We start from the raw sequence: 20481 nt of genomic DNA, 5'->3' as shown, positions 1-20481 counted from the left end.
TGATTTTTGTTATTAAAATATTTTATTAAGTTTGGCAGACTGAGCTCATATGGCTATATCTGGATTGGAGGCAAATAACTGGTAGTTTGAAGGGGGATGTAGCTGTTCTGCCATTTGAAAGATGACAGGTTCGTGTCTTCGAGTATCGTGATTTTCAGTTTCGATCTGCATCATTGCAGTCATTATGACTTTACTGCAACGTTAGTGTAGGTTAATGATAGCCTACGGCGTGTTCCGACTTGGGTACAAATTCAAAATTTGTCGTTTGCCATAGGAACGGAACTTTTTCCTAAACCGCCAACTGCCTGTAAAAGTGCATTAATTCATTTCAGGCTCAAACTTTTACCCTCATAAAATCTTTTTCCATACAAGCAGTTGGTAGTGTTAAATGCAATTGAACCAAAGTCAACTTTTATAGGTACAGTGGAACCTCGATTTAACAGACCAGGAACCAACGGACTTCGGATTTAACAGACAGAAAATAGTGTCCGGTTGGAACCACTGTTGTGACGGATATGAAGCCTAGACATGCCAGCACGCGATAGTATACAGACGTACCTCCATGGCGGCCATCTTGGCTGGGGCGAAGTTCCCATCAAAGGCCAATGCATGGACTTTAGCTTAACGTTGCCGTAGGCATGCAGCTCAAAATGGCCATCTCATATCTACCCATTAATATCTATGGCTGTTGTTTAGTCGGGCGCTCGTCATGTCTCGTCTCTCGAACATTCTATACTGATATTGGTACAGTATATATTTTTTATTTCAAGCACTTTACAATGGCATCCAGTTGTAACAGAGGTGAGAAAAGGAAGCGCACTAAACTTAGTACTGGAGACAATTGGAACTATTACGAAGTTGGAGTTGTTTGTTTCTGTGGCCGGAGTAGGTGAGGAATACGGCGTGAAAAAAAACTAACTGCGACATTCGTAGGACTAAGGGACATCCTCCTAGCTTTTGCAGTGAAGTTTGATATGGACCCTACCAAAGAAGATAAAGGTGTTGTGCATAAGTGTAAGCACATGAAAGTGTGTCAAAGAAGAGACCTGGAGGAAGCTGTTTACAAGTGGTATATGCAACGGCACTTTCACGGCAGTCTGGACCATCACAGCAATGTTTAAAGGTAAGTTTGGACAACCTTTTCAAACATTTTCAAGATTTTTTAATATTGATTTACAATAATTTTGCACTGGGTGTTTTTGGCCACAATAAAAAGTGCTTAAAATTACAGGATTAACGTGAGGTTAGCGCACTTCCTTTTCCTACCTCCATTTGCTTGAACAAAAAGCAACTGTATATTGTTCCAAAAGCAGTATAAAATGTCCGAGAGACTAGACATGACCAGTAAACTTGAGGAAACGAGCCATAGATATGAATAGGTAGATATGACACGCCCCTTTTGAGCTGCGTGCCTGCGGTGACGTTAACCTAATGTCCATCCATTGCCTTTGGTGGGGAACGTCGCCCCTGCCAACATGGCCACCAAGTAGGTATGTCGGTTAGCTGTATCTAGTCTTCATATCTGTGACAACAACAACAACAGTGACACAACCCGGAAATAGGGGTTCGACTCACTGTCTAGTGATTGTGCCAGTAAACAGCAACCAATTCTGGAGCCAGTGGACTTAAGGGGCGGGTTACAAAGGATTACAAAGGGGCGTTTTCAGGTCCAACCACACACTATCGTTCTGTCCGTTAAATCCGAAGTCACTTGTTTTTGGTTCTGTTAAATTGAGGTTCCAGTGTATTGCTGGAACTACTTAGTGTTGTGTAGGAGGTTTATTTTATGCTTGGTAAATGTAGTTTTTGTTTTCCCGCAATTCATTGGTTGACCTTGAGTTTGAATTACAAGTAATTTGTTTTTGTCTGAGTGTAAGAGAAGCATGTGTCTGTGTATCAAAGAGTCACGTGGTGTCTGTGTGTACGCACGCCTGAGACAAGAATGCAAAGAATTTTGCTGATCGCCATGACACAGACTGGAGATGTCTGCATTGACGCAAGCATATGGAAGATGCACTTTCTTCTTTCTCCCAAGGCGCGCCTGACACCTCGTTTACTCTACAAGCCATCTGCAAAGCGCCAAACTAAACATTACGCTTGGGAGGTTAATTGCCATTTGCAGGCTTTTTTTTTTTTTTATCCCAATTGAGCACACACGTCAGTATGTTGCCTCCCTTTTGGTCATGCAGCTGTTCTTTTTTTGTTTGTTTGTTTTTGTTTTTTTGCAGGGCCTCGTTTGGGCAACTCACCAGTGCCCAGCATAGTGCAGTGTCTGGCCAGGAAAGATGGCACTGACGATTTCTACCAGCTCAAAGTAAGTGACATGCAACTTGAAGATCAAATATCACTCAGTGGGCATGTGAACTTTTCACCTTCCTTATTCCTGGTGTTCACTTAATGGCTTTGCACAATTAAACCAGTCTGTGTGCTTGTTTATTGGGGCTGTCCGATATGTTGTGAGTTAAAAAATATATTTACAATAAATAATGTATCTGTGTTCATCTATTCATGCCAGCGAGGCATAGTGACAGAGCGAACAAATGAATGGTCTCTATTAGATGGCAGGAAGTACATACAGTAATTAATATATTCACTCTTTGTGACTTTTTTGTTTGTTGGTGTGCGGTGAGATTTTTCAATACAAGATTTTATTGTAGTAGTCTGAAATAGAGCAAATATGTCTTGTAGTCTGATCCGGGCATTAAGTGTTGTCTGTCCCTCACCGCCAACATGTTTTAAAAAAAAAAATAACTTTATTGGCTGTCAGATATTTACAGTACTACGCCAGAAGACATGTGACAAGGCTAAAAATAACCAGCTTTTAGATTCATATATACTGTGCACGATGGTGACGCGCAGTAAATGCATTACGTGTTGTCTGTCTCAGACGTGTTGTCTGTCCCACACCGCCATGGTTTTTTGTTTAAATAACTTTATTGGCCGTCAGATATTTACAGTACTACGTCAAAAGACACGCGACAAGGTTGAAAATAAACTAGCTTTTGGATTCAAATATACTGTGCACGATGTCGACGCAGAGTTAATGTCTTTTGCGGCGCAGATCAATGACGTCATTGATTGGATCGGCGAATTATGACATTAAAACCGATCAGCCTAAAATGCTAAATATCGGCCGATACCGATTAGCCCGATCAGTGTAAAGTCTACAATTAACCTAACATGTCGGGCTGCAACTAACAGTTATTTTAATAATCGATTAATCTTTGTCGCTTTATCAATGAATCAGGTTAAACCACGTTTAATCTCCCTCATTTTATTCAAAAACAGGACATTATTTCAAATTGACTGTGCAGAAAACCCGCAAGCATAAATTATTAGTGTTACACCAAAATTTTGGCCGCCGAAATATTTTGTCCGAAAATAGCCCAGAAGTCCATTTTCAATTTTGGACCAAAATACTTTTTTCCACCGAAATATACCTAACAAAATAACATGTCACATGTATTACACAGACCCTACACTGACAGTTTGATAATGGCAAAGTGCAATCAATCAACCATAAATGTTTAATAACGCATGCATTGGACAAAGTACTGGCAATATAAACACATTAATAACAAAGATGAACATATTTTTAATGTAATAATTGAGATTTGCATATCATAATGAATTATGGGAGCCACGTGGCATTTCCAGCATAATGCTAGCGGCAACTAACTCAAACGGAGCATCCTGCTGCTTTCCTTTGTTCGTGATTGAAATGCTTGTTGAATGCTATTTTGAGGCAGCCGCCCCAGCTACCTACAAGCTACAGCTTACTCGGCCAAATACGTTGCTGAGCTACGGAGGCGAATGTGCGCCTCGCGTCTGTTGTCAGCGCAGCATAAGACACTAATCATCGCCTCAATGACTGCGAATAAACTGCACTTTTAGACAAGTATCATAATAACAAAGGACAGGCAGAGGAGAAGAAGAGAAAGACTGAAACACCATGCTAATCGCTAGGCTATCACATGACATCGCAAAACACAAAATTGGGTGGTACAGTACACTTGCCACTTTGGTATGACTGGAACCGTGTTATAGTGGAGATTAGCCAACTATGAAGAGCAAAATAATGTGTTTATAGAGGAAAACACTGTCATATTTGACGCTAAACAGCCATAACAGGGACCGGAAACAAATTAGTATGTCACCACTGCTACGTCACTTGAGAAAATGAACCTATAATTTAAATGTACATTAATATAATAAATCTTTAGAATATAAGATAACCTTTATTAGTCCCACAATGGGGAAATTTACATCATTTCAGCACCGATAGTGGAAACAGGAAATACAAAAAGAGAATGCAAGAGAAGTCATTTCGCTGCAAATGTGTCCGGCATTACAAAGTTGATGCAATAAATGCATCAAAATAAGCAATATTGAAGCCATACGTTTTTAACGATTATAGAGTAATAATTATGTTGTGAAATTCAACAGTAGGCACTTTTTTTAACCTATTACATACTATTGTTGTAGTTGTTGTGAAGTGTTTGTGACTGTTGTCTTTTTATTTATTTATTTATTTATTTGGAATGTTGTATTGCAGTGTAAAGATGGCAATGTTGGACGTGGACTTCAGGAAGAGTAGTGATGGCGTTATGGAGATCCAAAATACCGTATTTTCACGCACTTAAGGCGCACTTAAAAGTCTTAAATTTTCTCCAAAATGGACGGGACGTTTTATAATGCGGCGCGCCTTATGTGTGCACCGATTTCCAAAATCTATAAATGTTGTTGTGTGATGACAAGTTTCCCCAGTTTTGGATTTCGGTCCAGAATTTTCATTTCGTTGCCTCACTATTGATTATGGTTGAGTTACTGGTTTGGTCCGTAACATGTCAGAAAAGAGGCAGAAATGTTGATCATTTTCCAAAGTGAAACCAAATTTTATCTGTCTTATTTTAATTAAACACAAATATAATCGGTCTGAGTTCATGGAGGACTACTTTACTGTTGAGGGGCTGAAATTTAGAGGAGTTGGACAATTTCAAGTTAAATAATGTCTTAAATTATTAATCTGTAATCAAAATAGTTGATTAATTTGATTTGAATTGTTGCACTTCTACTAACGTGTGTTTTCGGGATGTGGGAGAAAGCAGGAGTACACGGAGAACACCCACAAAACCACAGGGAGAACATTCAAACTCCACATAGGAAGGTCTTGAGATGAGATTTAGATGTGGGACCTCTCCATTGTGAGGCAGTGGTGCTAACCAATAGTCCACCATACTGCCCCCACAGGAAGTAACAGTAGCCACCATAAAATTTGTTGGGTGTAGGGCAACGTTTAAAGTTGTGTTTTAATATGCTTCACTGTCATACAAGTTTTAAAAAAGTTAACTGTCGTACAGTAAAACTAAAATTAAATCAAACTCCTTGCCGTTTGACACGCATTAAGTATGTGGAAAACAAGGCTTACTGAAGGCGACTCAACCTATTATATTAGCATTCTAACAGGCGTGCAAGTGTAAAAAGGTGTTTTTAAAATTTAAAATACAAAAAAACTGTGCTAACCCGTAACGCCAACATGAGCAGGAGGAGGTTTACTGCATGCATTTGTCATGCAGTTCTCTTCACATTAAGACTGAATACGGCGGAGTTGACTGTCCATTCCAGTCGCTTTAGCCATGTTGAGCACACAGGACTTAGACTACATGGCAATTAGTTCCATTAGGTGTTCAATGATTGTCATGACACGTTTCCCACTTTGCCATCAGTGGGGCCCTTTTGTGGTGGATAAGAGCGGAAAGTGATACTTTTCCGATTCCATTTTTGATACTGCTTCCCGATTAGATTCTTTATTGATTCCTTTATCGATTCTCCATTGTTTTCTTTATCATTCACCATTTGGGGAAAAAAGGAGAACAAACAGGAATAATGACCGTAATTTCTCAATTATAACACACACTCCATATTTTTGCCCAAAAAAAGAGTTCTCGACTGCAACGCGCACCCACATTTTTACCCAAATCATTCTCTCTCAGACAACTGAAAAATTAAGTTTATTCAAAGTTTTAATCATCCATCCATTTTCCGGATCACTAATCCTCGCTAGGGTTGTGGGTGTGCTGGAGCCAAACCCAGCTGAATCTGGATGAGAGGTGGGCTACACCCTGAACTAGTGAACAGCCAATTGCAGAAGTTTTAATGAAATTTCTGTATTTTCACAACAAATACACGATTTTCTCTATTAAATTGATGAGGAACTTTGAACTACGTTTTTAAAGGGGAGCAATAAGCTTATGGATGACAATAGAAATGGTTCTATTTGTCATCAGATTTATTATGCTCATTATTTGAACAAAACTATAATAGTTTACATGATAGATAGATTATTAACAATTGTCTTTTGTATCACTTGTTTCTTTAAATGCTCTGCCCCTAAAAACCATCGAATGACGAGTCATAATCGCATTCCAAAAGTTCTTTCTGCATCTTTTTCTGGTGTGTCTTCCGGATACATTTTCTCATGTGCCACAGCCACTGCAATCACCTTTCTTTTGAATGCTGCTGAGTAACTTAACGTATTTTCACGACCATAAGACGCACTTAAAAGTCTTAAATTGTCTCCAAAATGGACCGGGTGCCTTATAATGTGGCGCGCCTTGTGTGTGCACTGAGTTCCAAAATCTATAGATGTTGTGTGATGAGCGCTCCGCTTGACTGACTGGGAGCATTTAATGAGCGTTAAAGGGGGAAGGGTGCGTGTGACAGAGGACGCTAAAGGCATGCCCCCAATAGGTATTTAGCGCCGGTATGTGCATTGTGCAAAACAACATCGGTTTGGCTAAAATGGAATCTACGAAGAGACGCGCTTACGAAGCACAGTTTAAACTGCAAGCCATCAGTTATGCGGAGGAACATGGAAATCGAGCAGAGAGAATTCAAGATCAATGAATCCATGGTTCACAAGTGGAGGAAGCAGGAAAACGAGCTTCGCCAAGTCAAGAAGACGAAGCTGAGTTTCCGCGGAAACAAGGCGAGGTGGCCCCAGTTGGAAGACCAACTCGAGCAATGGATTAATGAGCAAAGAACAGCCGGGAGAAGCGTCTCTACAGTCACCATTCGACTGAGTGCAATAACTCGGAGCTTGCCCTCATTCCGGGAGGCTTCACAAAGGAACTCCAACCGCTGGACGTCGGTGTAAACAGGGCGTTCAAAGTGAAGTTGCGAGCGGCGTGGGAGCGATGGATGACAGATGGCAAACACAGCTTTACTAAAACTAGGAGGCAGCGCCGGGCGAGTTACGCCACAATTTGGAATGGATTGTGGATGCTTGGGCCAACGTGTCTGGTTGCACTGTTCGAGCTTTCGTAAAAGCCGGCATCATTTCTGAGGAGCCGCAAGGCAACAATACTGACTCCGACAATGACGAGAGGGAACCTGCCGTGTTTGACCAAGGGTCTTGGTCTGAGAGGAACAAGAACCCTACGGTCACTGAGGCGGAGCTCCAGTGTTCTGTTGCGGAGATAGGCGAACCATCCAGACGGTCAACCATTGCTAACACACTCCACCAATCAGGACTTTACGGTAGAGTGGCCAGACCGAAACCACTTCTCACTAAAAGGCACAACCCTTTGCCAAAAGGCAGCTTAAGTATTCTCTGACCTGTAGAAACAAAATTATCTGGTCTGGTGAAACGAAAATAGACCTTTTTGGCCTGAATTGCAAGCGTCATATCTGGAGAAGAGGCACTGCTCATCACCTGGCTAACACCATCCCTACTGTGAGGCATGGTGGTGGTGGCAGCATCATGCTGTGGGGCTGTTTTTCTGCTGCAGGTACGGGGCAACTCGTCCGCATAGAGGGGTAAGCTGACGGCTCCCAAATATAGAGAAATTCTTCAAGAGAACTTGAATATCCTCAAGTGGCCCAGCCAGAGCCCGGACTTGAATCCAATCAAACATCTCTGGAAAGACCTAAAAATGGCTGTCCACCAACGCTGCCCATCCAACCAGACTGACCGTGAGAGGACCTGCCGAGGCAGATCCGGGGCTCCCATTCTTCTCTGCAGATTCTCTCAAGGTCAGTCAGGTTGGATGGGCAGCGTCAGTGGACAGTGGTGCTTAAATAATACAATATGAAGATGCTAAATATGAAATAATCACTAAACCTCAACATCTTAAATGTACAATATGGCGCCAGTACCGGTTCTGACATGGCCACCACAACTTGACTCATCAGGCCACCACTCAAAAAGGCTTAATAGCGGACCCTGCAACCTTCCCTTTACAAAGGCCTTGTATGAAAATACTTGACACATTCACACACAAGGCACATTATAGGATGGCCACATTACCTTGGTGATGTGATTGAGGTGAGGTGAGGTGGCTGAAGTCGGCCTTCCTTCCGTAATTTAAAAGGTTTTAGTGTCACCGCTGTGGATGGTCTTTAACTGGCAGTAAACTGTCAAGCTGCCCTCGCAGTCTGACCCCAAAACATCTGATGCCCCCCCTTTTCCGCAGATCCTGACGCTAGAGGAGCGAGTGGACTCTGCCGGCGAAACGCAGGAGGAGAGGCAAGGGAAGATGCTTCTGCACACTGAATATTCTCTCCTGTCTCTGTTGCACAACCAAGACGGCGTGGTCCACCATCACGGTCTCTTCCAGGTAGCTTAAGCACTGCAGTTTTACTGGTCAAATGATGTGGAATGTGTTCCAGCACGGTGTTCTAGTGGATAGTACATCTGCCTCTGAGGTAGAGGGAATCTGGGCTCCAGTCGTCTTTTCCCATCTTTAGTGCTTGCATGGGTTTTCGCTATATAGAGCACTTAAGGAACAACTGCAGCTGAAACAAAATTCTGTACATAAATAAAAATTGAACATAAAACTTTGTTATTTTGCGCCGCCCCTAGGTACCTATGAGCTACAGCTAACGCAGCTAAATACAATGCAGAGCCACGCTTGGCGTCTGGTCTCAACACAGTTTACAGCACATTTATAACAAAGGGAGCATGAGGAGTGATTAGCAGGAGAAAGACAAAGATGCCATGCTAATTATTAAGATATTGTGACATTAAGTCGCAATCCCCAAAATATATGTTTGGGTGATACACTTGTCACATAAAGTGCCGTGAAAAGGTATTAGCCCCCTTCTCAAATTCTTATATTTTTGCTAGGCTTTACACGATCAGGATTTTTGGGGCCGATCACGATCAGCGAATTTAAAAAAAAAAAAAAAAAAACGATCACTGACCCAATCACAAGATGGAGCAATGTGTCTATTTAAATGACCTGTTCATTTACTGTATCTACTTGTGTACTTAATTCCTCAAAAAATTATATTTACAATAAATAATGTATCTTTGTTCCTCTATTTATGCCAGTAATGCATAGTGACAGACAGAGCAAATAAATGGTCTTCTATTAGATGGCAAGAAGTAAATACAGTAAATAATGTATCCACTTTTTGTGACATTTTTGTTTGTTGGTGTGCTGTGAGATTTCTCAATTGTAAAATATGTTCCTTGGCTCCATAAAGGTTGGAAATCACTGCTCTAGTCAGATCGTTAATTCTAATCAGTCAGGTCAAACCAACATGACATGACAAATAATTAGTGCTAATTTACTGTAATTAAATTACTTTATTGTAATTAATTTACTTCACCCACACTGAAACTTTAGAGCATGATTGGACAAAACGGTGGCATGTTTACGTACAACGGCTAGTGCTACCACTAGCTTGCTAGGGTATATAACGTTTTGTTGCCTGCTTGTGAGCCGTATCGTATTAAAAGTACATGAACATACCTCAAGCAAGCCTTAAATGAACGTAATCTCCCAAGCACCGGTGACCACCAACACACGTTTTTCCCCATTTTGTTGCAATAATAAAGTCGGCGCGATCCACTCTTCTTGTCGTCGCCACGGTAACGAGTGTATCCGGTCGCATTTGAGTTGACAAGATAAAGCCCAATGATCATAAAAAACGGGATGCTGTGGTATCGGAATACAAGATTTTATTGCAGTAGTCTGACAGTGCAATCATGAAAGAGCAAATTTGTCTTGTAGTCTGATCGGGGATTACGTGTTGTCTGTTTTAGCAGTGTTGTCTGTCCCACACTGCCGACTTTTTTTTTTTTTTTTATAAATAACTTTATTGGCTGTCAGATATTTACAGTAGTACGTCAAAAGACATGCGACAAGGCTAAAAATAAACAAGCTTTTGGATTGAAATATACTGTGCACGATGGCGACGCGGAGTAAATGTCTTTTGCGTAGCATTGATCGGATCAGCGAATTATGACATTAAAGCCGATCAGCATAAAATGCTAAATATTTACACCAGATGTAAGGAGACACACGCCGTCCAAAATACTCAACTTTCATCGGTCCATATAATATTCTCCCCAATCATTCAGATGTATTTTTGCAAAAGTAAGACAAGCCTTTATGTTCTTTTTGGTCAACAGTGTTTTTTACCTTGGAACCATGGATGCCATTTTTGCCCAGTCTCTTTCTTATTGTTGTGTCATGAACACTGACTGAGGCAAGGGAGGCCTGCAGTTCTTTAGAAGTTGTCCTGAGTTGCTTTGTAGCCTCCTGGATGAGTCATTGCTGTTCTCTTGGGGTAATCTTCGTAGGCCAGTCACGGTTCACTCACCACTGTTCCATGTTTTCTCCATGTGAGTATAATGGCTGTCTATGGTTCGCTGGAATCCTAAAGCTTTAGAAATTGCTTTTGTAACCCTTTCAAGACTGATAGATAGTCAATTACTTTATTTCTTGACTATTCTGAAATTTCTTTGGGTCGTGTCATTTTATTGTAGCTTTTTAGATCTTTTGTCTGACTTGATTTTGTCGGGACAGATTTGGTTTAAGTAATTTCTTGATTAAACAGGTCTGGAGGTAATCAGGATTGGGTGGGATCAGTGCGGAGAAAATGTTAAAAAGGGTGTATGTTGTCAACACCTCGTTAAATTTTAGAGTGGTTGTTCATTGTGGTCCTTTGGCATCTAAACATAACAAAAAACGTGAGGGAATACAGGTAAATTGTAGTGTTTGCTACATGAACAGTTAATGGCTGCGGTTTGTCAAGCCTCCCGGAATGATGGCAAGCCCCGAGTTATTGCACTCAGTCGAATGGTGACTGTAGAGACGCTTCTCCCGGCTGTTCTTTGCTCATTAATGCATTGCTCGAGTTGGTCTTCCAACTCCGGCCACCTCGCCTTGTTTCCGCGTTTTGTTTTTCTTTTTTTTCTTCGGAAACTCAGCTTTGTCTTCTTGACTTGGCGAAGGTCGTTTTCCTGCTTCCTCCACTTGCGAACCATGGATTCGTTGATCTTGAATTCTCTCGCGGCTGCTCGATTCCCATGTTCATCCGTGTAACTGATAGCTTGCAGTTTAAACTGTGCTTCGTAACTGTGCTATATACCTACTGGGGGCGTCCTACTTCACGCACCCTTCCCCTGTCCTCAGCCACGTCCTCTTTTCCTCTGTGTAAGCAGCGTGTTGGCAGAAAATGCTAAAAATAAATAAATAGTCAAGCGGAGCGCTCATCACAAAACATTTATAGATGTTGGAACTCTGTGCACACATAAGGCGCGCCACATTATAAGGCGCCCCGTCCATTTTGGAGAAAATTTAAGACTTTTAAGTGCGCCTTATGGTCGTGAAAATACGGTACTCTGCCAATTATTAGTAACATTGCATTTATGGCTATGACTGCAGAGCTGCCAACCTAAAGAAATTCACTTCCAGAACAATTTACATATTTTTTAAATTAAGTCAAGAACATTACCATGGGACAGTTATTGCATTATATTATGTAATAGGATCAAAAATAATTATGCATACTGTTCAATTGCATAACCTAGGGATTACTCTATAATTGTAATCGTTAATAAATTATGGCTTCAAGATTCATTTTAAAGTATTCATTGCATCAACCTTGTAATGGCGGACATATTTGCAGCCTTCTCTGAAGACACATTTCATTTGCCTGCTATTTTGCTCTTCAAAGTTGGTTACTCACCGCTATAACATTGGTAAGAAAAGCCACAGTGGATAGATCGTTGTTGCTATTAACATTCAGTTCATTGATGACATTTTGCTGTCCGAGTTTGAAATGTCCTTTTGTGTGAGCGGTCTTTGAAAGCACCTGGTGTTTTTCCCTTTGCTTCTCTCGATGCAGCCATTAACCGTTTGTTGTGTGTATGATCCTCTACGCTATAATTTGGTTCCAGCCATACTTACAGTTGGTACGGAAAGTATTCAGACCCCCATAAATGTTTCACTCTGTGTTATATTGTAGCCATTTGCCAAAATCATTTCATTTTTTTCCCCCTCATTAATGTACACACAGCACCCCATATTGACAGAAAAAAACAGAATTGTTGACATTTTTGCAGATTTATTTAAAAAACTGAACTATCACACAGCCATAAGTATTCAGTATCCTTTGCTGTGACACTCCGCAGTCACACTTAACTCGGGTGCTGTCCTTTTCTTCTGATCATCCTTGAGATGGTTCTACAGCCCGCATGGAGTTTGCTAAAAAACACCTGAAGGACTCCAAGATGGTGAGAAGTTCTCTGGTCTGATGAGACCAAGATAAAACTTTTTGGCCTTAATTCTAAGCGGTATGTGTGGAGAAAACCAGGCACTGCTCATCACCTGTCCAATACAGTTCCAACAAGCATGGTAATGACAGCATCATGCTGTGGTTTTTTTTTTCAGCTGCAGGGACAAGACGACTGGTTACAATTGAAGAAAAGATGAATGCGGCCAAGTACAGGGATATCCTGGAGAGAGATATGCAGAGTGCTCAGGATCTCAGACTGGGCCGAAGGTTCACGTTCCAATAAGACAATGACCCTGAGCACACAGCTAAAATAACAAAGGAGTCGCTTCAGAACAACTCTGTGATTGTTCTTGAATGGCCCAGCCAGAGCCCTGACTTAAATCCAATTAAGCATCTCTGGAGAGACCTGAAAATGGCTGTCCACCAACGTTCACCATCCAACCTGACAGAACTGGAGAGGATCTGCAAGGAGGAATGCCAGAGGATCCCCAAATCCAGCTGTGATAAACTTGTTGCATCATTCCCAAAAAGACTGATGGCTATATTAGTTCAAAAGGGTACTTCTACTAAATACTGAGCAAAGGGTCTGAATACTTATGGCTGTGTGACATTTCAGTTTTTCTTTTTTAATAAATCTGCAAAAATTTCAACAATTCTGTTTTTTTCTGTCAATACGGGGTGCTGTGTGTACATTAATGAGGAAAAAATGAACTTAAAGGATTTTAGCAAAGGCGGCACGGTGGCCGACTGGTTAGAGCGTCAGCCTCACAGTTCTGAGGTGCGGGGTTCAATCCCCGTCCCCGCCTGTGTGGAGTTTGCATGTTCTCCCCGTGCCTGCGTGGGTTTTCTCCGGGCACTCCGGTTTCCTCCCACATCCCAAAAACATGCATTAATTGGAGACTCTAAATTGCCCGTAGGCATGACTGTGAGTGTGAATGGTTGTTTGTTTCTATGTGTCCTGCGATTGGCTGGCAACCAGTTCAGGGTGTACCCCGCCCCCTGCCCAATGACAGCTGGGATAGGCTCCAGCACGCCCGCGACCCTAGTGAGGAGAAGCGGCTCAGAAAATGGATGGATGGATGGATTTTAGCAAATGGCTGCAATATAACAGAGCGAAAAATTTAAGGGGGTCTGAATACTGTCCGTACCCACTGTACAGGCTGAACAGGAGGGGTCCAAGCACTGACCCTTGAGGGATCCCATAGGTCATTGCCATTGGATGAGATTGGACACTTTCAATGGTTACAAAATAACTCCTTTCCTCCAGGTAGGACCTGAACCATTTAAGGACTGCTCCATTTAGTCCTACCCACGTTTCCAACCTGTTCAGCAGTATATTGTTATCCACCGTATCAAAAGCTACACTGAGATCCAACAAGACCAGAATTGACACTTTTCCAGTCAGTATTCAACCTTATATCATTTAGCACTTTGATAAGCGCAAATTCTGTACTGTGATGAGTTCGGAAACCTGATTGAAATTTGTCAAAAAGTCAATTTAAGTTAAAGAAATTGCTGAGTTGATTAAAAATAACTTTCTCAACAATCTTGGCTATAAAAGGGAGATTTGAGATGGGTCGATAGCTTGCTAATATGGAAGCGTCCAGCGTTCTGTTTTTTAGAAGCGGCTTAATTAAGTAATTTAATTACAGTAAGTTAGCACCGATTATTTCTGTCATGTTGTAATGTTAGTTTGACCTGACTGATTAGAATACATGACCTGACTAGAGAATACTTTTGAAGATACTCAGTATACAGTACACAAGTATTTACACTAAATGAACAAGTCATTTAAATAGACACATTGCTCCATCTTGTGATCGGATCGGTGATCGATTATCGTTTTTTTTAAACTCTGTGATCTGCCCCAAAAATCCTGATCGTTTAAAGCCAGGTTTAGACTTTAGTAACTCCAGGAGCTGGTCAACTAACCTGACGCACCGGGCAGGAGTGTACGGATGCAGTAGCTCAGAGACATAAGGCGGTGCAAGACCGTTTATAGATTTAAAGACTAATAGCAGAATCTTAAAATGAGATCTAAAGTGCACAGGCAGCCAGTTGAGATTGGCCAGAATAGGAGTAATGTGCTCCATTCTGTGTGTTCCTGTTAAAAGGCGAGTGGCAGCATTTTCAACCATCTGGAGATGTTTTCTGGAGGTCAGGCTGACACTAAAGTAAACAAATAAGTCACGTAAACATGGATGCACATAACAATGTCACTTAAGTCGCCACTGAACAACATAGTTCAAACGGTCTCAGCAGTTTGTCTATATATAAACAATTGCGGTAATTACAGTTACTACCTGTTCTCTTTTTGCTGATGGGAAAAGGGAGGCGTCCATTTGAGGTTGGCATTTAATTGTCTTCAGTGAATCACGCACCAGGTGACTAGTAATTGTGGCACGCCATCTACTGACGGAGGCCCACTAGTTGAGGAAATACAGTATAATTGATAGACACCAACAGCCAGATTTCTGTTGATTCCTTTGGAGTGTGTGTTTTTTTTTTCTCCCCCCCCCCCATTAGAAAAAAGGTCACACACTAAAGAGCCTTGTTCATCCGCTGTCATTCACTCGTGATAGCCCCATCCATTCACATGCTTCCCTTCGCCCCCTCCTTTTCCTCCAATTCCTGGCGGCCTCCTACTTAACTTTATTGTTCCATCTCCCCGTCTTCTCAGAATGGCGGCTCTCCGACCTGCGCTCTGATTCATTTACGTTTGCCATATTGATCGGATTACGCATACATCCACACGAGAAGATCAAGGAGATGGCTTTCAGAAGCGCCGGCTAGAGTTTTAAAAAATGCATACAGTTGTACTGCAGGAATCAATGAGAGCTCTGCTTTTAGAGAAGCTGAAGATGAAACATTACACTCTGGATAAACGCATACCGGAGGCAATTTTTTTTTGTTGTTCTTTTTTTTTTAAACGCATCTTAAATTATTTTTTTCAATGTCAGGGACCCCACAGATAATGAAAAAATATTGAAGTGTACTGCTCCAAATTGTTTGTGATGTACTCGAGTTGAGCAACACAGCACACCACACACAACAATATCCCCACCGACAATCGCGAGTGTCCTCCTGCCAAACCAGACAGCTTTCGGAGTACCAAGACTGTTCTGGTCGCTTCATAATTGGCAGCAATTCCGGGTTACGTCACAATTATGGATGCCATGGGGCGGCCCAAGGCACTGTTGACCACAGGTGCATAAAGATTTGTGAACGTAAATACTGAACAGGTTTAACATGTACAATAATCGGTCCCTGACTGTTTTGTCCCAGCTGATCCTGGAGGAAAAAAATCATCCTTTACACACCCCACATCACAGGATAATCTCTCAGGATAACCTTTCAGAGACATCTGTTAATCTGGCATTTTGGATTGGAAAAAAATCCTCCAAATCCTTTCTGATTATTGGGCTGTGATAGGGCTGCACAATATATCGTTTGAGAATCGTCATGGCAACTTACTTATGGGCAGTACTCATATTGCAGGGTCCTGCGCACCGTGAATGTCTGACCCTGTCACCAGACACGGGCTTTGATGTCCTCTGTGATTGTGGGATGATGTGTTGCTGTGTGCTTCTTGGCTAGGTTCTGTGTAAAAGGCAAGGGTGGCTAAATGCTGTGTCTTCCATTAAGACTAGTCCTTGACTATTTTACAGGATCTCTGTGTGAAAGAGGCATGTGAGAGAGTGGTCCTCAGTGTGACATGAACTCCTGTGTTGCAGGACCGGGCGTACGAAATCGTGGAGGACCCGGAGGCCAATAAGGTGCGCAAAATGAAGAAGCGCATCTGCCTGGTGCTTGACTGCTTGTGCGCACACGACTTCAGCGACAAGACAGCCGACCTCATCAACCTGCAGCACTACGTCATCAAGGAGAAGCGGCTGGGCGAGCGCGAGGCCATCATCATCTTCTACGATGTGGTGCGCATAGTGGAGGCCCTGCACAAGGTGAGGTTTGTTGGCTTCTAAAATTGCTTTGCTAATAGGAAATATTGAAAATCCAGAGTCAAATTGTCAACCTTAAAAACCCTTAAACTAAGGCTATGTTCATACTGAAGGTCAATTTAGATTTTTTTTTTTTTTTTTTCATCCTGTAAATGTTTTTGATGTTTTGTTATTGTGGATGGTATAATTTTTGTTTTCAAATCTGACCCAGGCCTCTCGTATGTGGATATGTATCCGATGTGAGTGCAGTCTGGACGCAGAGGTCCTCATCAAAAAGCGAAAGCCCTCACAATTAGGGATTGGTACTGAAATCGGCATTTGTTTTTGTACCGACCGATTTGGGTCGGTACTACCGAATACCGATTCACGTGAAATCAAAAGGTACCATTTTTCGGTGCAAAGCACATCCTTGTGACTCTGTGACTTTGCGGCATTGGAAGAGTAGGCGATTTTCCATGGCACACTTGAACACGAGCATAATGACGTCATTAAGTCTTGCCCGTTCTACAACCCCAATTCCAATGAAGTTGGGACGTTGTGTTAAACATACATAAAAACAGAATACTATGATTTGCAAATCATGTTCAACCTCTTTAATTGAATACACTACAAAGACAAGATATTTAATGTTCAAAATGATAAACTTTTTTTAGCAAATAATCATTAACTTAGAATTTTATGGCTGCAACATGTTCCAAAAAAGATGGGACGGGTGGCAAAAAAGACTGAGAAAGTTGAGGAATGCTCATCAAACACCTGTTTGGAACATCCCACAGGTGAACAGGCTAATTGGGAACAGGTGGGTGCGATGATTGGGTATAAATGGAGCTTCCCTGAATTGCTCGGTCACTCACAAGCAAAGATGGGGCGAGGTTCACCTCTTTGTGAACAAGTACGTGAGAAAGTAGTCAAACAGTTTAAGGACAATGTTCCTCAACGTACAATTGCAAGGAATTTAGGAATTTCATCATCTACGGTCCATAATATCATCAAAAGGTTCAGAGAATCTGGAGAAATCACTGCATGTAAGCAGCCAGGCCGAAAACCAACATTGAATGCCCGTGACTTTCGATCCCTCAGGCGGCACTGCACCAAAAACCAACATCACTATGTGAAGGATATCACCACATGGGCTCAGGAACACTTCAGAAAACCAATGTCAGCAAATACTGTTCAGCGCTTCATCTGTAAGTGCAACTTGAAACTCTACTATGGAAAGCAAAAGCCATTTATCAACAACACCCAGAAACGCCACCGGCTTCTCTGGGCTTGAGCTCATCTAAGATGGACTGATGCAAAGTGGAAAAGCGTTCTGTGGTCCGACGAGTCCACATTTCAAATTGATTTTGGAAATTGTGGACGTCGTGTCCTCCGGGCCAAAGAGGAAAAAACCATCCGGACTGTTATGGACGCAAAGTTCAAAAGCCAGCATCTGTGACGGTATGGGGCTGTGTTAGAGCCAATGGCATGGGTAACTTACACATCTGTGAAGGCACAATTAATTCTGAAAGGTACATACAGGTTTTGGAGAAGCATATGCTGCCATTCAAGCAAAGTCTTTTTCACGGACGCCCCTGCTTATTTCAGCAAGACAATGCCAAACCACAGTCTGCATGTGTTACAACAGCGTGGCTGCGTAGTAAAAGAGTGCGTGTACTAGACTGGCCTGCCTGCAGTCCAGACCTATCTCCCATTGAAAATGTGTGAAAATGAAGCGTAAAATATGACAACGGAGACCCCGGACTGTTGAACAGCTGAAGCTGTACATCAAGCAAGAATGGGAAAGAATTGCACCTACAAAGCTTCAACAATTAGTGTCCTCGGTTCCCAAACGTTTATTGAATGTTGTTCAAAGAAAAGGTGATGTAACACAGTAGTAAACATGACCCTGTCCCAGCTTTTTTGGAACATGTTGCAGCCATAAAATTCAAAGTTAATCATTATTTGCTAAAAACAATAGTTTATCAGTTTGAACATTAAATATCTTGTCTTTGTAGTGTATTCAATTATATGTAGGTTGAACATGATTTGCAAATCATTGTATTCTTTTTTTATTTATGTTTAACACCGTCCCAAATTCATTGAAATTGGGGATGTACAACAAACAGCATGGATCTAATGCGCTTAAAGGTATGGCTCCATTTCTCGAAAAGCAAAGCAGATTACATCTCTTGCAGTGTCTCAGTGTACCTACGTAACATTGGCCAAAAAGGTAATGAACGAGCTTCAGAAATCCTCTTCCACTATGTCAGTGCGAGTTTTCTCCACAGTAGGTGATAGTGTATGGAGTGGTCTCGACTCCTGCCTGAGAAAGCGGACATTTTAGTGTTCTTGAAAAACAACAGCAACAGCTCAAAGAACAAAGATAAACACTAACACTGTGCATGTGTCCGCCGCTGACTGGCTCTCGAAAGTGGTCATTCGAGACTCGACGAGCCACACTCCTGATCGCGCATTTTGAGTGGCGGCGAAACCGCTGTTTTCCACGTTTCACTAAATTTTCAAGTTTAAATTTTACTAATATACACCACTAATGATACGTATAGTAGTTTTAATCACAACTTAGAAATTACTCGAAAGAGCAATTACATGTGTTGTAAGACTCGGACAACATTTTCCCGAATTTAAGATTGACAAACCCCCCGCAGACAGTTTTTCAAATCCGTATGTAAATTTTAAATTTGATGTAAATTGGTCAATGCACATACACATTTTTGGGACAAACTGCAGGCCAGGTCCCTTGTGATGGTACTGTGACCTGCCATTATGGCTCATTTTCCGCCGTTTGCAACACTAATTTGATGAATTTTATCACCCACAAATGTCTCTTAAACTGTGCTGTATTTACTCCTCACTGTGTATTTTAACCGTTTATGAAGTGTTTGTTCATTCTCGACTCTTTGTTTTTTTCTATGCATGACACCCATTATAAAAATTATGTGCAGCAATAATAGCATTATATAGCCTTATTTGCTGTAATTTACTACATTTATATTACTTTTCATTTGTACATTATATTACTTTACTAAAAGGAGGCTTTCAGATTATTGATGAAAATTTCAATTGAATATTCAGTGTAGTTTTCAAATTATGATTTTTGTTATCCTGAGATTTACTTATTTTTTCATGTAGTGACATTATCATTCATAAAATAATTATCTTGATAATGCTGGTCTCTGTAAATCATTTAACCTTTGAGGTTTTGCACACAAGCGGCACGGTGGCCGACTGGTTAGAGCGTCAGCCTCACAGTTCTGAGGTGCGGGGTTCAATCCCCGTTCCCGCCTGTGTGGAGTTTGCATGTTCTCCCCGTGCCTGCGTGGGTTTTCTCCGGGCACTCCGGTTTCCTCCCACATCCCAAAAACATGCATTAATTGGCGACTCGAAATTGCCCGTAGGCATGACTGTGAGTGCGAATGGTTGTTAGTTTCTATGTGCCCTGCGATTGGCTGGCAACCAGTTCAGGGTGTACCCCGCCTCCTGCCCGATGACAGCTGGGATAGGCTCCAGCACGCCTGCGGCCCTAGTGAGGAGAAGCAGCTCAGAAAATGGATGGATGGATGGTTTTGCACACATACCTATTAATACAAATACTGTTTATCTTCGTTCCTTGTGCAGTTCATTGCAAAGAACTTTGCACTTTGTATTTTAAAATACTTTATTTCTTACTTTATTATTATTTGTAAAATGATATACTGTTATTTTTATTCCATCCTATTTTGCTCATTTGCTTTAAACTTAAGATGATTTGTTATATTTGTCAGTTTTTAATATATTGTATAAATAAATGTGTAATAGAAAATAATTTGAGGTTATTCTTTTTAAATAATTTACTTTACCAAATACGCACGCACAAAAGTACTGAAAATCAGTACTGTTGAGTATCTATATTGATTCCCAAGTACCGGTTAAAGGTACCCATCCCTAGTCACAATTGTTTGCCAAACGTGCAACAAGCAATGGCAGACGAAGGCACAGAAAACAGTGGTGAAAA

At 41.5% G+C, this 20481-nt stretch overlaps 1 protein-coding gene across 3 annotated transcripts in view; it reads left to right on the top strand.

Annotated features, from left to right (window-relative positions):
• The window catches only part of stk40 (serine/threonine kinase 40), a 63500-nt gene that overhangs the window by 14131 nt on the left and 28888 nt on the right, over nt 1-20481 (top strand). For 2 of the 3 annotated variants that reach the window (XM_061777962.1, XM_061777964.1), the window contains exons 3-5: nt 2229-2314; nt 8475-8618; nt 16266-16490. In XM_061777962.1, coding sequence (XP_061633946.1) covers nt 2229-2314; nt 8475-8618; nt 16266-16490 — 455 coding nt within the window. The remainder of the gene's footprint in view (nt 1-2228; nt 2315-8474; nt 8619-16265; nt 16491-20481) is intronic. The other variant, XM_061777965.1, reaches the window with a different exon arrangement.

This window comes from Phyllopteryx taeniolatus, chromosome 6, assembly GCF_024500385.1.
Source record: "Phyllopteryx taeniolatus isolate TA_2022b chromosome 6, UOR_Ptae_1.2, whole genome shotgun sequence".
Classification (NCBI taxonomy): Eukaryota; Metazoa; Chordata; class Actinopteri; order Syngnathiformes; family Syngnathidae; genus Phyllopteryx; species Phyllopteryx taeniolatus.
The sequence above is the reverse complement of the archived record's forward strand: the minus strand, read 5'-3'. Positions and strand labels throughout refer to the sequence as shown.